This window comes from Geotrypetes seraphini, chromosome 1, assembly GCF_902459505.1.
Source record: "Geotrypetes seraphini chromosome 1, aGeoSer1.1, whole genome shotgun sequence".
Lineage (NCBI taxonomy): Eukaryota > Metazoa > Chordata > Amphibia > Gymnophiona > Dermophiidae > Geotrypetes > Geotrypetes seraphini.
This window is the reverse complement of record NC_047084.1, coordinates 445,970,165-445,990,113: the sequence shown is the minus strand read 5'-3', so window position 1 is coordinate 445,990,113 and position 19,949 is coordinate 445,970,165. Positions and strand designations below refer to the sequence as shown.

Sequence of the window (19,949 nt, the reverse complement as noted above, 5' to 3'; positions counted from 1 at the left end):
ATCGCGCTGCCTCACGCTGCCATGTTGGGGGGGTGTGGGGTGTGTAACCCCCCACATTATACTGAAAACTTAACTTTTTCCCTAAAAAATAGGGAAAAAGTTAAGTTTCCAGTATAATGTGGGGTTACATATCCCCAACCCCCCCCCAAAGCAAGCGCGATCACTATTAAGTAAAGTGGTAGGGTTCCCCACCAACACCCCCTGTCGGAGCCCTTTAAAAGAAGGTTTTCCTGCGGCGTGATGAAATCTTGCTCTGAATTGTCGGCGCTCATTTGTCGGAGCGCCTTTGTCTAGCGCGCTTAAGTCTATGAACCAGTTTCTTGATATGTAAACCCACTTCAAACCTTGTTTGGGGATTTGGCAGGCTATAAATACCCATCATCATTATCATTTTCTCCCTTGCTTGGGAAGTTAACAGGACTCCCATACCTAGAACTTTAACTAAAGTAGTATTTTCTGATCATCTGAACCTGTTATATGACACTACTTTCTCTGGGCTCTGAGTCCACCCTCGTTGATGTTACCATAGCATGCTATATCTGTAATATAGCTTAATAATTATCTCCCTGAATGATCTAATACTTTATGTGTATCAGACTATTTTGGTATTGTTGATTCATAGTCTCATGTTTATGATATTGATCTATTCCAGTTTTTCCCTTTGTATATTTGACAAAATTTTCAATAAAATTTCTTGGTAAAAAAATAAAAATACTTTATGTGTAATAGGGGGACAGGTTTGGGGTGGAGCAAGAGTCAGTTTTAAAATTATCTGGGGCTTTAAAATTATCAGAGATATTAGGCTGCTATTTGGAAAACTGTCCTGTTTAGTGCCATTGTAGTGATTGCATTTTGAGGGGTAATTCTGTAAAACAGGTGATAATATTCACATGCTGATTGTGTGTATAAATAGAATAAAAGGGCACATATGTACATAAATTCCAAAAACCTGTCCCAGTGCTATCCTGAAAATATGTACATATGTTATATAATGTATATTTTATAAGTAAGGGTACATATTGGGGTCTCACACTTACATTTGTAGCTATTAGAAAGCATGGTAACAAATCTAATCACAAAGTACCTGGAACATCATAACTACTACACACCAATCAGGTTTCAGAAAACACTATAGCGCTGAAACACAACTCCGTGCTCTGACATCTGAGATTAGAATATGTATGAGCACTGGTCAACAAGTCCTTGTACTACAATTCGACTTAGCTAGTGTATTTGATATGGTAGACCATTAACTCCTATTACTGATCCTAAACTTCTTATGAATAAGCGGTAAAGTGTGCACTTGGCTAGAAGGACTCCTAATAAACAGAACATACAGCGTAAAAATGAATGGCCAGCATCAAGTGGAGTACCCGAAGGCTCACCACTCTCCCCAATACTTTTCAACGTACTGATGTCAACACTAGGACACTTTTTAGACAAGAAAGATATCACTTACGTCTTCTACAAAGATAATATTACAATATGCATTCCTTTCAGTAAAGAAAGTCACTCATCTAGTTGCCTACTGGGCTGCCAACATGAAACTGAAACTAAATAAAGAAAAAAAGTTTTTTTTTACTGATAAGCCCAACCAGAATCACCAAACTGGAATCAGAACTGAGAATCTTAGGGATTATATTCAACAAGAACCTATCCTGGGAAACACAAATGCGAACATTAACCAAGAAAATATTCACAACACTGAAACAAATTTGGCATTGCTTTGCCAAAGAAACTTTCAGATCTTTGTTCAGTCACTTGTACTATCCCAACTAGATTACTGCAATATCCTTTATGGAAGATGTAAAGAAAATATACTGAGAAAACTACAAACCATTCAAAATGTAGCAGCCAGACTTATCTTCTCAGCAACCAAATATGATGGAGTGACACCCCTGTACTTCGAACTATACTGGCTCAACCCTTCCTGCCGGTAGACCCCCCCACCCACCCCCGATGATTGCATCAGGAGGGTGCCCAACCCCTCCTGCCAAAAGACCCTCCACGATCACCAGCAGGAAGCTACTCAACCCTTTCTGCTGGTAGGCCCCCCCCCAAGATCGCCGGCAGGCGGGTGCCCAACCCCTCCTGCCAGACCCCCCCAATGACCCCCCCAACAAAACACCCCAACCCCCCTCCCCGGACCCCCCAAACAAAAAACCCTACCCTGGAACACCCCCTCGGGCTTACCAGCACCGTCTGGCCATCAAGCCTGCCTCTGCCAAATGAGGTGGGCCCGTCCTTCCCCTGCCCAATTCACAGGATCCTAGGGCCTGATTGGCCCAGGCGCCTAAGGCCTCTCCCGCCCGGAAAAACTTTCACCTCGAACTGCTGTACTAAAATTGCTGACTTTTCTCTACCTGATATCAGTGTATACTGATGCTCATGCCTTGTTCTTCTGCCTCCACGAAGCAGCAGCATTGCTTACCCTGCCCACTAAGCACTGACGCTTGTGCCTTGCTTTTCTGCTGCTGCAAAGCAGTGGTGCTTTTGACCCTGCCCACTAAGCATACGTGCTGGTTCATGCTGTATTTATTGGGCTTGCTTGCAGCACACGCCACAAGAGCGCACCTTAAAGAGCTCGTAATGCTCCTTAGTGCGCCTCCTAAGTGCGCCTTTATTTGGCCTTCTTCTAAAGGGTTTTATCTTACACAATTTTACTTTAATTTGTTCTTCCTTGTGTTCATACTACTGGCCCATCTCATCACCAATATGCCTGCCTCTAATCTTCATATCCCCGTCCACTGGGACCATCATCCCACACCTATACAGATCAACCAATTCTTTGGTCTTTCAGAAAACTAATCTAACTTGTCCTTCATCGAACAACTCTCCTACCATGCAGTCCACAGTGATTCATTTTGGTCTCATTAATGCTTGTTCATTAAAAACTAAGCACCATCTGCTGCACGATTTGATGATACAGGGCAAAATTGATATACTTTGTTTCACTGCGACGTGGTTAGCGGATGGTGAGGAAAGTTACCTTGCTTACTCCTGTCCCCCAGGTTTCTCTTATCAGTATAAACAATGGAAAGTAAAAAGAGGAGGCAGATTAGCCACAATCCATCGAAAGTCTCTAATCTCAGAACTCAAATTTTCCTCCAGAAAAAGTTTCCTGGAATTTATCCAGTTCAAAGTAAGTATCAACCCTTACTCAGACTATCTATTACTCTACCTTCCCCCTCTCATTAGTTGCCAAACGCTTACACATCTTCAGTCCACTATCTTTTAATTTTGGACTTCTTCCCCTAACCTGATTATCCTTGGTGATTTCAACATACACTTCGATGATCATAATAATGCAGCCACCTCAGAGCTCCTTACCCTCTTAAGAGACTTGAGTCTCCATCCTCTGTTATCATGTCCAACTCACACAGCAGAACATACTCTCGATATGGTCCTTGTGCTGGTTCCCCAAAGTGAAAGTTTCCAAGTATCGAGCATTACACAAATTCCATAGTCTGACCATTTCTTCATTTCTTTCTCTCAACATAATAAAACTCAATTAGTAAAACTGAACCCTAAGACACTAACTACTCATGATTACACCAAGCTAAACGTTGCGTCTATTTCCTCCAGCTTCAAACTTAAATTAAAGGATATGTCAAAATCCTGCATTGATGATAAAATTGCAGCTTGGAAAATTTCCATAGTCAAACTTTTAGATTCTCTGGCACCTACCACTTCATTCACTGTTTCCCCTCGAAAATTAAGAAATCATTGGTACACATCTAACCTTACTCTCATTAAAAAACAATTGCTTGCTCTTAAGAGGAAATGGCAGCACAATAAAACACTAACCAATTTAAATAAATTTAAGGAACAGGCCAACTACTATAAATCAGAAATCAATAGAGCAAAAAAGGAATATTATTCCAAACAAAAAAAAGGCAAAAAAACACCACCACACTATATGCTATTACAAAATCACTCACCACACAAAAGAAAGAATGTAACGTGACTAGTAACCTTCCCTCAGCTCAGGCTACAGCTTCTCATTTCATCAATAAAATTCAGACAATAAAAGGCTCTCTCGCTCAGACAAATAATACCAGCTTGAATTCCCCCATTCATAATGGCAATAATTCTGCTGACAAAACCACATCTGGAATCCTTCCTTTATCTAAATGTTCAAGGTTTACCTTACCCACCCCCTCCCAGACATTCAGAGATGTCTGAATTCACTAAATACAAAAGGAACCGCTTCTGAAATTATCCCCCCATTCCTCCTGAAGCATTTCTTGCAATTTTTGGCCCAGAAATTTTAGATCTGGTCTTCACAAGTCTAACTACAGGAACCTTACCCGTCGCATGGAAGGAATCGGTTTTATATCCTATAATTAAAGACCATAAAGTTAGTGCCCATGAGGTAGCAAATTACCATCCTATAGCAAACATCCCTTTCCTGGCAAAGCTCACTGAGAAAATTGTCTTCCATCAAATTTCTGACTTCATCGAAAAAAACAAAGTTTTGCACCCACACCAAATAGGATTCCGTCAACACCATTCCACAGAACTTTCACTCATAGGCCTGACTACAAAAATACTATATCATCTTTATCATCATCAATCAGTTCTGCTTATCTCTCTAGATCTTTCCTCAGCGTTTGACATGATTGACCATAAACTTCTGTCACGTCTTCAAGAAATTGGCATCACAGATCAGGTTCTGGACTGGCTCACATCTTTCTTTACACAACAGTTCACTAAGGTAATTTTCAATGCAACTTCCTCAGATTCCTTTAAAAATGAATATGGCATCCCATAAGGTTCGATATTATCTCCCTTACTCTTCAATGTACATATGTCTTCATGGCCCCTCTGCTAACTCTAGGTCAATCGGTGGGCTTCACGATATTTGCTTACGCGAACAATGTTCAATTAATACATCCTATAGACTTAAACAATCTGGATGAGATAACCATCATAAACCAAAAATTGGAAAAAAATTAAATTCTTGTTAGATTCCAACATGTTGTCCCTTAACATTGAAAAATCCAAATTAATGATATTTCCCTTAAAAGAGGGACTGAAAAATTCAGGCCCCGCTCAAATTCAAATCTCTTCCCATCAAAATCGTTTCCTCATTAAAATTGCTTAGAGTCACTTTGGACAGCAAATTCACCTATCACTTTCACATCAGCACAATGGTCAAACGTTGTTTCTATTGTCTAAGAATGATCAGATCTCACTCCAAATTACTTGAGCCGTTCTCTTTGAACATTCTGATTCACTCATTAGTGATCTTCTGCATTGATTATTGCAATGCCCTTTACTAGGGCATAACAAAAAAGAAATAAGACGCCTTCAGATTGTTCAAAATACCGCTGTAAAAATCATATTTAATGCAAGAAAATTCGACCATGTTTCTCCCTTATTTTACAAAGCACATTGGCTTCCAGTAGAACACAAAATTAACTACAAAATTTTGCTACTAACTTTTAAAACTCATCAAAATAATATGGATCGCTCTGAAAAGAGAAGATGGAACTTTATCTACATGGGTATAGTCTACAGACCTCCGACTCAATCGCAGCAAATTGATAAGGATCCGATTATGGATATCCAAAAGTTTGGAAGGAAAGGGGAGGTGCTGCTGTTGGGAGATTTCAACCTGCCGGATGCAGACTGGAATGTTCCGTCTGCGGAATTGGAAAGAAGTAGGGAGATTGTGGATGCCTTTCTGCTCAGACAAATGGTGACGGATCCCACGAGGGAAAAAGCGTTATTGGATCTGGTCCTCACAAATGGAGAGAGTATCTCTAATGTTCGAGTGGGTGCTCACCTGGGAAGTAGCGATCATCAAACGGTTTGGTTTGATATAACGGCTAAAGTGGAGAGCAGCCGCACGATACTTAAAGTCCTAGATTTCAAACGTACAGACTTTAATGCAATGGGAGAGTACCTGAAGAAAGAGCTGTTAGGATGGGAGGACATAAGAGAAGTGGAAAGACTAAACTAAACTAAACTAAACTAAACCTTAGGTTTGTATACCGCACCATCTCCATGGTTGTGGAGCTCGGCACGGTTTACAGGAATTGTAATGAGAAGGAACTACAAGGAAGGGCTAGACGAAGATCAGAGGAAAGAAGAATGTTAGAGGGCTAGGATGGCAGATGAGTAGGAGGTGTTAGATTCTTGAGAAAAGCCAGGTTTTCAGATGTTTACAGAAGGGTTGGAGAGCACTCAGGTTCCGAAGAGGGGAGGTAAGGTTGTTCCAGAGCTCGGTGAATCTGAAGGGGAGGGAAGTCCCCAGTTTACCTGGGAGGGAGATGCCTTTTAAAGAGGGGAAGGATAATTTCGATTTTTGGGTGGGTCTGGTGGTATTAGGATTCGAGGAGTTCCAGACAAGTGGAATTAATGGACAGTGATTATGGACAGTGATTAATGGACAGTGATCTAAGATGAAAGGAGCGATAAAAAATGGGTAGGGACCTTTATGTGAAGAAAATAAATAAAAACAAGAGAAAAAGGAAGCCGATATGGTTCTCCAAACTAGTGGTGGAGAAAATAAAGGCAAAAGAGTTGGTGTTTGTGAAAAATTAAAAAAACCCAAGAAGAGGAGTGCAGAAAAGGACTACAGGGTGAAACTGAAATAAGCCAAGAGAGAGAGATACGTCTGATGAAAGCACAGGCGGAAGAACAAATGGCTAAAAATGTAAAAAAGGGAGACAAAAATTTTTTCAGATATATTAATGAAAGGAGGAAGATGAAAAATGGAATTGCTAAACTAAAAGATGCTGGGAACCAATATGTGGAGAGTGATGAGGAAAAATCAAATGTGCTAAACAAATACTTCTGTTCTGTGTTCACAGAAGAAAATCCTGGAGAAGGACCGAGATTGTCTGGCAAAGATACACGAGAAAATGGAGTAGATTCTGCGCCGTTCATGGAGGAGAGTGTTTATGTGCAACTTGAAAAACTGAAGGATACTAAGGGAGCTCAGAGAGGTTCTAGCAAGTCCTATTAAAGACTCTGGAGATGGGAGTGGTTCCTGGGAAATGGAGGAGAGCAGATGTGGTCCCTATTCACAAAAGTGGTCACAGGGATGAAGCAGGAAACTACAGGCCGGTGAGCCTCACTTCGGTTGTTGGAAAAATAATGGAAATGTTGCTGAAAGAAAGGATAGTGTACTTCCTTGAAACTAATGGGTTACAGGATCCGAGGCAATATGGCTTTAGAAAAGGTAAATCTTGCTAAACGAACCTGATTGAATTTTTTGATTGGGTGACCAGAGAGCTGGATCGAGGACATATGCTAGATGTAATTTACTTAGATTTCAGCAAAGCCTTTGAAACGGTTCCTCATAGGAGGCTGTTGAACAAACTTGAAAGGCTGAAGTTAGGACCCAATGTGATAAAATGGGTTAGAAACTGGCTGTCAGACAGACGCCAGAGGGTGGTGGTTAATGGAAGTCGCTCGGAGGAAGGAAAGGTGAGTAGTGGAGTCCTTCAGAGTTCGGTGCTGGGGCCAATCCTGTTAAATATGTTTGTGAGTGACATTGCTGAAGGGTTAGAAGGAAAAGTGTGCCTTTTTGCAGATGATACCAAGATTTGTAACAGAGTAGACACTGAAGAGGAAGTAGAAAACATGGGATCTGCAAAAGTTAGAGGAATGGTCTAATGCCTAGCAACTAAAATTCAATGCAAAGAAATGCAGAGTAATGTATTTAGGGATTAATAATTGGAAGGAACCGTATATGCTGGGAAGTGAGAAGCTGATATGCACGGACGGGGAGAGGGACCTTGGGGTGATAGTATCCGAAGATCTAAAGGCAAAAAACCAGTGTGACAAGGCAGTAGCTGCTGCCAGAAGGATGCTGGGCTGTATAAAGAGAGGCGTAGCCAGTAGAAGAAAGAAGGTGTTGATGCCCCTGTACATTGGTAAGGCCCCACTTGGAGTACTGTGTTCAGTTTTGGAGAACGTATCTGGCGAAGGATGTAAGAAGACTTAAGGAGGGCGATGAAAATAATAGGAAGCTTGTGCCAGAAGACCTATGAGGAGAGAGTGGAAGCCCTGAATATGTATACCCTAGAGGAAAGGAGGGACAGGGGAGATATGATTCAGACGTTCAAATACTTGAAGGGTATTAACGTAGAACAAAATCTTTTCCAGAGAAAGGAAAATGGTAAAACCAGAGGACATAATTTGAGGTTGAGGGGTGGTAGATTCAAGAGCAATGTTAGGAAATTCTACTTTACGGAAAGGGTGGTGGATGCCTGGAATGCGCTCCCGAGAGAGGTAATGGAGAGGAAAACAGTGACTATGTTCAAAGAAGCGTGGGATGAACACAGAGGATCTAGAATCAGAAAATAATATTAAATATTGAACTAATGCCAGTATTGGGCAGACTTGCACGGTCTGTGTCTGTATATGGCCATTTGGGGAACGATGGGCTGGAGAGGGCTTCAATGACTGGGAGGGTTTAGATGTGATGGAGTAGGTTTAAACGGAATCCTAGCACAGTACCGGGTAGAGCTTTGGATTCTTGCCCAGAAATAGCTAAGAAGAACATAAGAACATAAGCATAAGAACATAAGCAGTGCCTCCGCCGGGTCAGTCCACAGGTCCATCCTGCCCAGCAGTCCGCTCCCGCGGCGGCCCAAACAGGTCATGACCTGTCAGAATCATCAGAAGGGGCTCCATTGCCACCTTGGCTTCCCATTTAAGTCCTGCCTTCCTATCGAAGCCCTAGCCCTCCGGTCTTTCACATGCACGACCTGGTTGGTTTTTACTCATTACCTGGTTAACTTTCTATACTTGTGTTACATCCCAGCTCCTCCTTCAGTATCCCATGATCCCTTTATCCCTCAGGAATCCGTCCAATCCCTGTTTGAATCCCTGGACCGTACTCTGCCTGATCACTTCCTCCGGTAATGCATTCCAAGTGTCCACGACCCTCTGGGTGAAAAAAAAACTTCCTTGCGTTTGTTTTGAACCTATCTCCCTTCAGTTTCTCAGAATGCCCCCTCGTATTAGCTGTCCCCTTCAGTCTGAAGAATCTGTCCCTATCCACCCTCTCTATGCCCCTCATGATCTTGAAGGTTTCTATCATATCTCCCCTGAGCCTCCTTTTCTCCAGAGAGAAGAGCCCCAGCCTATCCAGCCTCTCGGCGTATGGGCAGTGTTCCAGCCCTCTTACCATTCTCGTTGCTCTCCTTTGGACTCTTTCAAGTACCGCCATGTCCTTCTTGAGGTGCGGCGACCAATACTGAACGCAGTATTCCAGATGTGGGCGCACCATCGCTCGATACAGTGGCATGATGACTTCCTGTGTTCTGGTTGTTATGCCCTTCTTTATGATGCCCAGCATCCTGTTGGCTTTTTTCGAGGCTGCCGCGCACTGTGCAGATGGCTTCAGTGATGCATCCACCAGCACACCCAAGTCTCTCTCGAGTCTGCTGTCTCCCAACAATACCCCCCCCCCAATTTATAGCTGAACAGCGGGTTCTTTTTCCCTATATGCATGACCTTGCATTTGTCCACGTTGAAGCGCATTTGCCATTTGTTTGCCCAGTCTTCCAGCTTGTCCAGGTCCCTTTGCAGGTCCTCACACTCCTCCCTGGTCCTAACTCTGCCGCACAGTTTGGTATCGTCTGCGAATTTTATAACCTCACACTTTACCTCCCTTTCCAGGTCATTGATGAATATATTAAAGAGTATCGGCCCCAGCACCGATCCCTGTGGCACACCGCTCGTGACTCCCCGCCAGTCAGAATATTGACCCTTTACTCCGACCCTCTGCAGTCTACCTGACAACCAGTGCTTGATCCATCTGTGCACATCCCCTCCCACCCCGTGGCTCCACAGCTTCTTAAGTAGCCTTTCATGTGGCACCTTGTCGAAAGCCTTTTGAAAATCGAGGTAAATGATGTCTATGGGCTCCCCATTGTCCACCCGACTGCTTATTCCCTCAAAGAAGTACAGAAGGTTCGTTAGGCATGATCTTCCCTTGCAGAATCCGTGCTGGCTTGTTCTCAGTAGGCCATTCCTCTCGATGTGCTCGCAAATGCCGTCCTTGATCATAGCTTCCACCATCTTCCCTATAATTGAAGTCAGGCTCACCGGCCTGTAGTTCCCGGGGTCACCCCTCGATCCCTTCTTGAAGATAGGTGTGACATTTGCCACTTTCCAGTCCTCTGGTACCTCACCAGTTTTCAAGGATAGGTTGCAAACATGTTGGATTGTGCCCGCTATTTCCTGTCTTAGTTCCTTCAGAACCCTTGGGTGGATCCCGTCCGGGCCCGGTGATTTGCCACATTTTAATCTGTCTATCTGTTTGAGGACATCCTCCTTACTTACCTCTATGTGCTCTAATTTTTCAGCCTGTTCCCCACTCATGAGCTCCTCTGAGTCCGGTATATTAGTTGTGTCTTCGCTCGTGAAAACCGACGAGAAGAACGTGTTCAACCTCTCAGCTACCTCTTTATCATCCTTAATCACTCCCTTCCTGTCCCCATCGTCCAACGGCCCCACCTCCTCTCTCGCTGGTCGCTTTCCCTTAACGTAACTGAAGAATGCCTTGAAGTTTTTCGTCTCCCTGGCCAGCCCCTCTTCGTATTTCCCCTTTGCTTTTTTTACCTCTCGGTGGCATTCCTTTTGGCATTTCCTATGCGTCTGGTGATTTTCCTCTGTTGGGTCCTTTTTCCACCTCCGGAAAGATACTTTTTTGTCCTTTATCGCCCTTTTTACTTCTGTTGACATCCAAACCGGGTCCTTTGATCGTTTGTTCTTGCAGCCTTTCCTGAAATTGGGGACGTACATTCTCTGCGCTTTCTGCAGGGTGTCCCTGAATAGGGTCCAGGCGCTTCCCACAGTCTCCATCCTAAAGATGTTTCTGAGCTTCCTCCCCACCATTTCCCTCATAGCAGCATAGTTCCCTTTCTTGAAGTTCAGCGCAGTTGTTGCAGTCCTCCTAACCACGGGTGTCCCTCTTTCTAGTGTGAATCTAATCATGTTGTGATCACTGTTGCCTAGTGGTCCTCCCACTTCTACCCCTCTCGCTGGCCCCCCTAATCCGTTTAGGATGAGGTCAAGAGTAGCACCCCCTCGCGTCGGTTCTTTGACTAGTTGCTCCAATTTAAAAAAATTTAAAAATTTAAAAAAATTTAAATTGAATCAGGTTGGGCAGACTGGATGACCATTTGGGTCTTTATCTGCTGTCATCTACTATGTTACTATGTTATAGACAGACTCCTTACCTCTCATAACTCCTCAAGAACTCTTCGCTCAATAACACAGAATCTGTCTCGGTTCCATCCTTCAAACTTATTAACACAATGAGGTTGAGTATTTTTACAGTAACTGCTCCCTCTCTTTGGAATGTTCTTTGAATCAATTTAAAACAAAGTTAAAAACATTTTTATTTGTACACCACCTAGAAGTCTGATTAGGCAGTATAAGAAATTTTAAATAAACTTGAACTTGAAACAACACAAACAAGTATGATGATGCGGAGGAACTGAAAGAAATCTCAGTGAATCTGGAAGATGTACTAAGTCAAATCGACAAGTTACAAAGTGATAAATTGCCTAGACTGGATGGTATACACCCCAGGGTACTAAAATAATTCAAACATGAAATTGCTGACCTGCTGTTAGTGATCTATAACCTGTCACTAAAATCGTCTGTAGTATCTGAAGACTGGAGGATGGCCAATATTACGCCGATTTTTAAAAAGGGTTCCAGGGGAGATCCAGGAAATTACAGACCGGTAAGCCTGATTTCAGTGCTCGGTAAAATGGTGGAAACAATTATAAAAAAAAAATTGTGTAACACGTAGACAAACATGATTTAATGAGATGGAGTCAGCATGGGTTCAGCCGAGGGAGATCTTGTCTCACCAAGTTGCTTGACTTCTTTGAAGGTGTGAATAAGCATGTGGATAAAGGTGAGCCGATTCATGTAGTGCAGGGGTGCCCAACACGTCGATCGTGATCGACCAGTAGCTCAGGAAGGCAACGTGAGTCGATCGCGGAGCCCATCCCGGGCTCCGTGATAGACTCGTGTTGCCGTCCTGATCTACCGAGCCGATCAGTCTTCCTCTCCAGTGTTCTCTCCAGTGCCTCTGTGAATGCTCCTGCCTTCCTCCTCTGCTGGGAGGACACTTCTCCAAAGCCCCAAGGACATTGTCCATGCTGTAACATCATCAGTGATGTACAACACAAATGTGTAGGTCTGCAGGAAAAACACACCATATGCCAGGCATCTGGAAGGCAATAAACCCCAGAAGAAGAGAGGTGCCCGAGATACTCATGTGAAGAAAAGAAAGGACTATTAAAACACAGGATGGACATTTAGGCCCTGATTCTGCAAAGTGCGTCCCGATTTTAGGCAGCTATAGGCGTCCTACAGCTGTCTAATCAGCCAATCGGGATGCACGTTTTTTAAAAAAATGCTCCCCAGGCACGCCGCCAATATTGAAGGCGCCTCCGGGAGCCTAGGGAGGCCCGCAAGACGCCTAAGCTTGCCTAAGGGCCTTAGGCGAACCTAGGCGGCCCTACGCGTCTCCCTAGTAGAGGAAGAGATGCTTAAAATGTAGGCCAGAAAAATGCTGGTCTACATTGTAAGTAGACGCGGCCGCTATACTTATCGCGGCAAGAGATCTCCCCGCTGCAATAAGTATAGCGGCCACCTGTCCCATCACCGGCAGGATGATGCCCAACTCCTCCTGCCGGTACCACCCTGAACCCCCCTTTCCCCCCCACACTCGTAATCGCCGGCAGGAGGATGCCGAAATCCTCCTGCCGGAACCCCTTGGACCCTCCCTCCCTCCCAAACTCGTAATCGCCGGCAGGAGAATGCCCAACTCCTCCTGCCGGAACCCCCCCGGACCGCCTGGGCCAATCAGGCCTTAGGATTAGTGGGGATGGGCGGACCCGCTATGCTTAAGGCCTGATTGGTCCAGGCTTCTAGAGCCTGAACCAATCAGGCCTTAGATTTAGCGGGGATGGGCCTGGAAGGGGCGGGCCCATCTCATTTCCACGAGGCGGGCTTGTCGGCTGGATGGCAGCAAGACCCGTCCAGCCGACCAACATTTAAAGGTTAGTTGGAGGAGGGAGGTTAGTTGGGGGGGGGGGGTCCTGAGGGGGGTCTAGCTTTTCGGAAGGAGGAGTTGGGCATCCTCTTGCCGGCGATTACGAGTTTGGGGGGGGGGGGGGTCTGGGGGGTTCCGGCAGGAGGAGTTGGGCATCCTCCTGCCGGCGATTACGAGTTTGGGGGGGGGAGGGGGGGTCCGGGGGTTCCGGCAGGAGGAGTTGGGCATCCTCCTGCTGGCGATTACGAGTTTGGGGGGAGGGGGGGTCCGGGGGATTCCGGCAGGAGGAGTTGGCATCCTGCTGCCGGCGATTACAAGTTTGGGGGGGGGGGGTCCGGGGTTCAGCAGGAGGAGTTGGGCATCCTCCTGCCGGTGATGGGACAGGCGGCCGCTATGCATATCCCTTGCCGCGATAAGTGTAGCGGCCCGTGTCTAATCTAACCCGATTCTCTAACCGACATCTGTAACATGGACGCCGGTTACAGAATCGGGGTTTAGTGTAGGCCCGATTCTGTATAGGACACCTCTCCCATACAGAATCAGGGCCTCACTGCCTGCCTCTAATGTGAGTCATGGGTACCAGGCCTGGTCCTTGGCTGGAATGCTACTTGTATATCTTTGTTTCAATTCCCTGCTGAAAAAGAGACTGTTTTACAAGGTTGCACACACTGAAAACTAATAGCATTGTAAAACCTGCAAGTCAGCAACCAGGAGGTGATAAACACTCCAGAAGTGGGGTCAGCCCATGTGAAGGAAAGAAAGCTCAAAATGCATCACAATATTCCTGTCAAGGCCACCCCTGGAGAGGGGGAAGGGGTGAATAGAGGCGTGGACTGGGGGGGGGGGGGTTAAACAGGAAGCAGATTTGCACCTATAGGGGCAATACACGAACAAGAGCTGGAGGTGTGTCTTACAAGACAAAGAAACTTTCTGTATAAAACCCCCATGCTTGGGCAGAGAGCTCAGAGAAGCACGCCATACTTACAGAAATATGCTAGCATGATTTCTCTCCATTGTACATCCAGACTGATTTATTTCCGATATCCTTATGCTGCTATACTTTTTATTCTAATAATAAAATAATTATCTGTTTTGGAATATATAATGTAAGTCCGTGTTTTCCTTCAGAAGGACCGCCAGTGAAGAAGAAAAAGCAGCCTATACTTCATGTTCAAATTGTTAAAATGCATGCGGATTGTGAAAAATTGCAGGCAAATCTTCGGAAATTTGAAGACTGGGCATTCAAGTGGCAGATGAAACTTAATGTGGACAAATGCAAAGTGATGCACATTGGGAAGAATAACCCAAATCACAGTTATCGGATGCTAGGGTCCACCTTGTGGGGTTAGCGACCAAGAAAAGGATCTGGTTGTCATTGTAGACAATTCAATTAAACCTTCTGCCCAATGTGTGGTGGTGGCGGCCAAAAAAGCAAACAGGATGATAGGAATTATTTAAAAAATGGATGGTTAACAAGACTAAGAATGTTATAATGCCCCATGGTGCAACCTCATCTGGAGTATTGCGTTCAGGTGTGGTCTCCTTATCTCAAGAAAGATATAGTGGCGCTAGAAAAGGTTCAAAGAAGAGTGACCAAGAAGATAATGGGAATGGAACTCCTCTCGTATGAGGAAATACTAAAAAGATTAGAGCTCATCAGCTTGGAAAAGAGATGGCTGAGGGGAGATATGATTGAAGTCTACAAAATCCTGAGTGGTGCAGAACAGGTACAAGTGGATCGATTTTTCACTTTGTCAGAAATTACAAAGACTACGGGACACTCGTTGAAGTTACAGGGAAATACTTTTAAAACCAATAGGAGGAAATATTTTTTCACTCAGAGAATAGTTAAGCTCTGGAACGCGTTGCCAGAAGTTGTGGTAAAAGCAGATAGCGTAGCTAGTTTTAAGAAAGATTTGAACAATTTCCTAGAGGAAAAGTTCATAGTCTGTTATTGAGAAAGCCATGGTGATAGCCACTGCTTGCCCTGGATCGGTAGCATGGAATATTGCTACTCCTTGGGTTTTAGCCAGGTACTAGTGACCTGGATTGTCCACTGTGAGAACGGGCTACTGCACTTGATGGACCATTGATCTGACCCAGTAAGGCTATTCTTATGTTCTTAACTGCTCTGCAAAACATGAATAAGTCATAACAGGCACAAAGGCAGCTTAGAAAGCAGCGCAGGGCCAAGCAGGAAGAGCTCGGCCCTGTCGGGTGCGCTGTTGGTCACGAAAAGGGAACGGGGACGGAGAGGCTCAGCACGGACAGGGTACAGAAAGATCACTCCTGCCCCGTACACCGCTGGACCACAGAGATTAAAAATGGCATAAAAGGTAAGCCCTGCGCTGGGAGGGGAGGTTTAAAAAAAAGTTAGTCGGCTGGGACGGTAGACAGGATGCATCCCTCCTGTCCCGGCTTACCACTAGACCACCAGAGGTAGGAAGGTGAGGCAGGGTGCAAAGCCTGGCATGGAGTGAGGGGGGATGTGCATAGAGCCTGACAAAGAGTGATGGGGGCTGGGTACAAAGCTTGGTAGGGTAGGGAGGGACGAGGGCTGTGTAGAGTCTGGCAGGGAGTGAGGGGGGTTGGGTGCAGAGCCTGGTAAGGAAGGGAAGATGGCTGGGTGCAGAGCCTGGCAGGGAGGAGGGCTGGGTGCAGAGCCTGGCAGGGAGGGGGGCTGGGTGCAGATCCTGGCAGGGGAGGGTGTGAGGAAGGCAACACTGGGTGCAGATCCTGGCAGGGCATGGCACTTGAATATTAAGCCCCCGTCTTATATTCGAGTCAACCATTTTTTCCCTCCTTTTTGGGGGGAATGGGGGTTTCGACTTATATTCGGATCAACTTATTTTCGAATATATACAGTACTTACCGCAAAGGCTTTAGGATAACTGTTTTTGCATGCGCTAAGCATACATTAGGACTTAACCCCCTTTAATAGACATACCCCATAGTGTCTTTAGCATATATTTAATGTTGTTGTGTTTATGAAGCGCTATTAAAAATAGTCAACATATGTGCCTATGTGTCTCCATAGCTCAGGGACTTGTTCTTAAATTACCCTTTCTGTTGAGTAATGGCCAATTCCCTCCTTCCGGGAGTGGTGAATATTGCCTCTGTTGCATCTTCAGACTTGCTCAATCTGAGAAGTGGAAGCTGGGCTGCAGAATCTAGTTCAGGGCTTCTGCAAAGTAGCATTCAGTACTCTCACTGAGCCATCAGTCCCAGATCCAATGCACTCTAATTTAAAGCTGTTTGGATAGGCTGCTTCTTTCAGTTGTTAATGTGGATTAGAAATTGAAAGATGTAGGATTGATATTTATGTTTCTTACTTGTGCGTCGCCTAGTGTTCTTAAATGTTAGATCTTGGAAAAGATAACTTAAATGAAGTATAAGAAAAGTTTGAAGGTATGCTGTAGATGGTGTCAAACCGAAAGCAGTCTCTGACTAGAAAAGCAGGGCTTCACCTGCCAATAAACTGCCCTTGATCACTTACAAGAGAGGAGCGTCCCAGCAGACCAAATGTGTATTAAAAAATACTTGAAAGAGAAGAAAAAGTATCACACAGGTCACAGCAGCAGTCTCAGTGGACCCCTCAGGGATTTAGACTAGTCTCAGCCTTGTCATCCTCTATGCAGCTTTCCACTCTGCCCAGAAAATGTCGATAGGAAAATGTTTGAGGGGCCTCTGGTGGAAATTTTTTCATTCTTTCTGTATCGACAGGATGCCAAATCAATATTTAGTTCCCACTAACAAGCTGCTCGAGGTCTCAGTAGAAAATATTGTAGAGAATGCGGGAAGACAGAGTAATAAACAGCTGTCTGGCTGTGAGGAAAACATGAATTGACTGGAAACAGGTCCATAGTAAAAGGTCACTGAAACCCATGAACTCCTCAGGTGTCCATATCAACTACTGACTTTTAAGTAAAATAACAGGGAATATTTTCCTAAGAAGTAAGTTAGAACAGATCTGATTTGCTTTCAGCAAGCTTGTCAACCAATTAGATAATTAATATACTTACTAAACTTTGTGCTGTTTATTTTTCTTTATGACCCCCTTTAATCACAGAAGTATCTTCTCTTTTATGTAACATATTCAAAGGCATATTCAAAGGCTGCATGACTCTAGAACTGATAGAGGTATGCTTGCAGCAATATTCAAATCATTAATACTGCTATAAGGTCAGAACTCTAAAACAGATTAAAATGTATAGTACCTCTCCTTCTAGAAGCTTCAATACGTGGCCCAGCCATTCTTTATCATGTTCTAGTGCTTCCTTTGCCTTTTTTGTTTCCTGAAGATGGTAAAATATATCATACATTGCATCATTTACTGTCATTTCAATAAATAAAAGGGCATGTTCAAAGCATAAGATTACAGAAAACAATGCAATTTCCTATTAAAAAGGCTGGCAATCTCAAAAATTTCTTCAATTGATTTAAGATTTGGACAATAAAAAATGACTTTCTGAATTTAGATACCCCTATATAAGACTCTGAATATTCTAAAACTGTGTACAGTGAATAAAATTAATGTAGCACTGTGCAGAGTACTAGGCGAGACATCATATTAGTCTGCTTAGCCTCGAAATACATGTTTCCCACTGGGAACAATGACTTTGAAATGTGTCACATTCTGTTAACCCTGTCACAATTCTGTATTTCCTGACAGCTCTTTAGTCAAATCGGTACAAGTGTATATAAGTTTATACTATGGGTTCTCTAGCTACTTTGGGTTGGGTGTGTTTCTACGTGTTCTTTTTTTTTAAATTGAATTTGTTATTAATTATCCTAGGACAAGCAGGATGAGTCAGCCACATATGGGTGTTGTCCCAACACCTCCAAATTTGCGGATAAGCTCTCCAATAGCTCAGAGAGATTTTTTTTTTTCTTCTTCTCTCTGAGCACGTGCAGTGCCCGGGCCCCACTGGGCATGCCCGAGCCCTACCCATTTCCCCCTGCTTCCCCCTAATCCCCAGTCTTTAGTTTCCGCCCGTTCCCATCGGTCGGATTTTTCTACAGCTCTCCATTACAACTTTTCTACTCATCAACTTGAAGATGCCTGAATCATCTAAAGAAACAACTGGGATGCAGGAGGAGGATGAACACACTGGATCCTCATGAATTGTGCGCCCACTGATTGGATCCGGTGCTCGAGGTTTCCGTGTGGCTTGCATTGTGCGCACATGTCACCTCATGCACGCAAGCTAAGGAAGAGGGCACTGAGAGACTTCATGAAGAGAAGTGAGGCCCGAGAATCTTCCTCCAGCAGCCATCCTCATCGGAGCGTAGCAGCGGGGGATCCACAGACGAATCCGGTGAGGAGCCTCCAGGACATCCTGGCTCAGTCAACCCCCCCGACTGCAACTTGCCCGGTCGAGAAATCTCTCCCGGAGGTCCTGCATGCTGTCGCTAGCCGCCAGCCCCTGCAGGAAGCCGATAGGAGCCTCACCAGACCGAGAGATCTCTCCAGGAGTTCCTGCATGTTGCTGCTTACAGCCAGCCTTTGCAGGGCATGAAGAGAAGTGAGGCCCGAGAATCTTCCTCCAGCAGCCATCCTCATAAGAATGCAGCAGCGGGGGATCCACAAGCTACAGTGGCAAGGAGCCTCCAGGATGCCCTGGCTCAGCTAATCCCCCCGCCTGCACTTGGCCTGGTAGAGAAATATCTCCCGGAGTCCCTGCATGTTGCCGCTTAGAACCAGCCTCTGCAGGGCAGCCGATAGGAGTCTCGCCAGACCGAGAGATCTCTCCAGGAATCCCTGCATGTTGCCACGTACAGCCATCCTCTGCAGGGCAGCCGATAGGAGTCTTGCATGCTGCTGCATAAATCCACAGCCTCTGCAAGCAACAGATCGGGGCTTTCACCCTCCAGATGGCATGCTGCCGCTTACAGCCAGCCTCTGCAGGGAGCCGATTGGGGTTCAAAGGTAAGTCCTATCTGCTTGTTTTTGGGAAAACCTCTGATAATCTGTTGCAGCCCCGAGGGCTCTGCCCCACCCTCCTCCCAATCTGAATTTAAGGAGAAAGAATCTCCCATGCTTCTTTCCCTTGGAGGGGACCTGCAGACCTCTCCCCCCAGTAGGAGACATGCTGCCTCAGAGTTCAGCTTATAAAGGACATGCTGAAAAAAAAAAAAACCCAACTCGATGTTTCTTTCCCTCTTGGGGTCCTGCAGAGTCTGCAATTCACACCTTTCCCACCCCGCCCCCCTCCCCCTCTCATGTTGGGAACGAGGAGTCTGCCTTTCTCAGCAGGGTGCTGATATCATCAGAGATGCGGCATGTCAGACCATGCCTCTCCAAAGGTGGGGGTTTGAAACTCCTCAGTCTAAAAAGCTGTTTGCTCTTCATAAAACCTAGGCAGAGTGCTTTTCCAGCCAGCATGAGGGACTCTGTACTATTCATGATTTCTATAGCACTGAAAGGCATATGCAGCGCTGTACAGTTTAATATACAATAGGCAGTACAGCAGCAGAAGCCTTCTCAAGAGGCATTATCACTCCTCTTTCTCTGCCTCCAGGCACAGTGGGAAACGCAGCCAGGAGCACTGGCACAGATGAAGGGGTGCATCCTGCCCCCTCTCTTAGGCTCTCCCCCCCTCTCAAGAAGGACAGAGAAGGGCGGTGGGGTACATGGAGCCACCCAACCAGTCAAGTGGAGCAGCACATGAACCTGCGAACCACCAGGGGTGGGTCCAGCAGCCACAGTTAATCCTCCTGCTGACCCACTCCTCTCTCAGCGGGCTACACTCCCCACAATGTCCCCCTTTAGAGGGAGCCACGCACAACAACATGGCGCGGTTCAGCGGCATGCCATGCACCCAAGCAACGGAGGAACAAGCTACACACCAGCCTCCAGCCACGCCCCGAGTCACCACCCACAAAAATAAATAAATATTTACTAAAA

At 45.3% G+C, this 19,949-nt stretch overlaps 1 protein-coding gene across 5 annotated transcripts in view; it reads right to left on the bottom strand.

Annotated features, from left to right (window-relative positions):
* CNTLN (centlein) overlaps window positions 1–19,949 on the bottom strand; it is a 557,312-nt gene that overhangs the window by 38,344 nt on the left and 499,019 nt on the right. For all 5 annotated transcript variants that reach the window (XM_033920529.1, XM_033920556.1, XM_033920539.1 and 2 more), the window contains one exon: window positions 17,260–17,337. In XM_033920529.1, coding sequence (XP_033776420.1) covers window positions 17,260–17,337 — 78 coding nt within the window. The remainder of the gene's footprint in view (window positions 1–17,259; window positions 17,338–19,949) is intronic.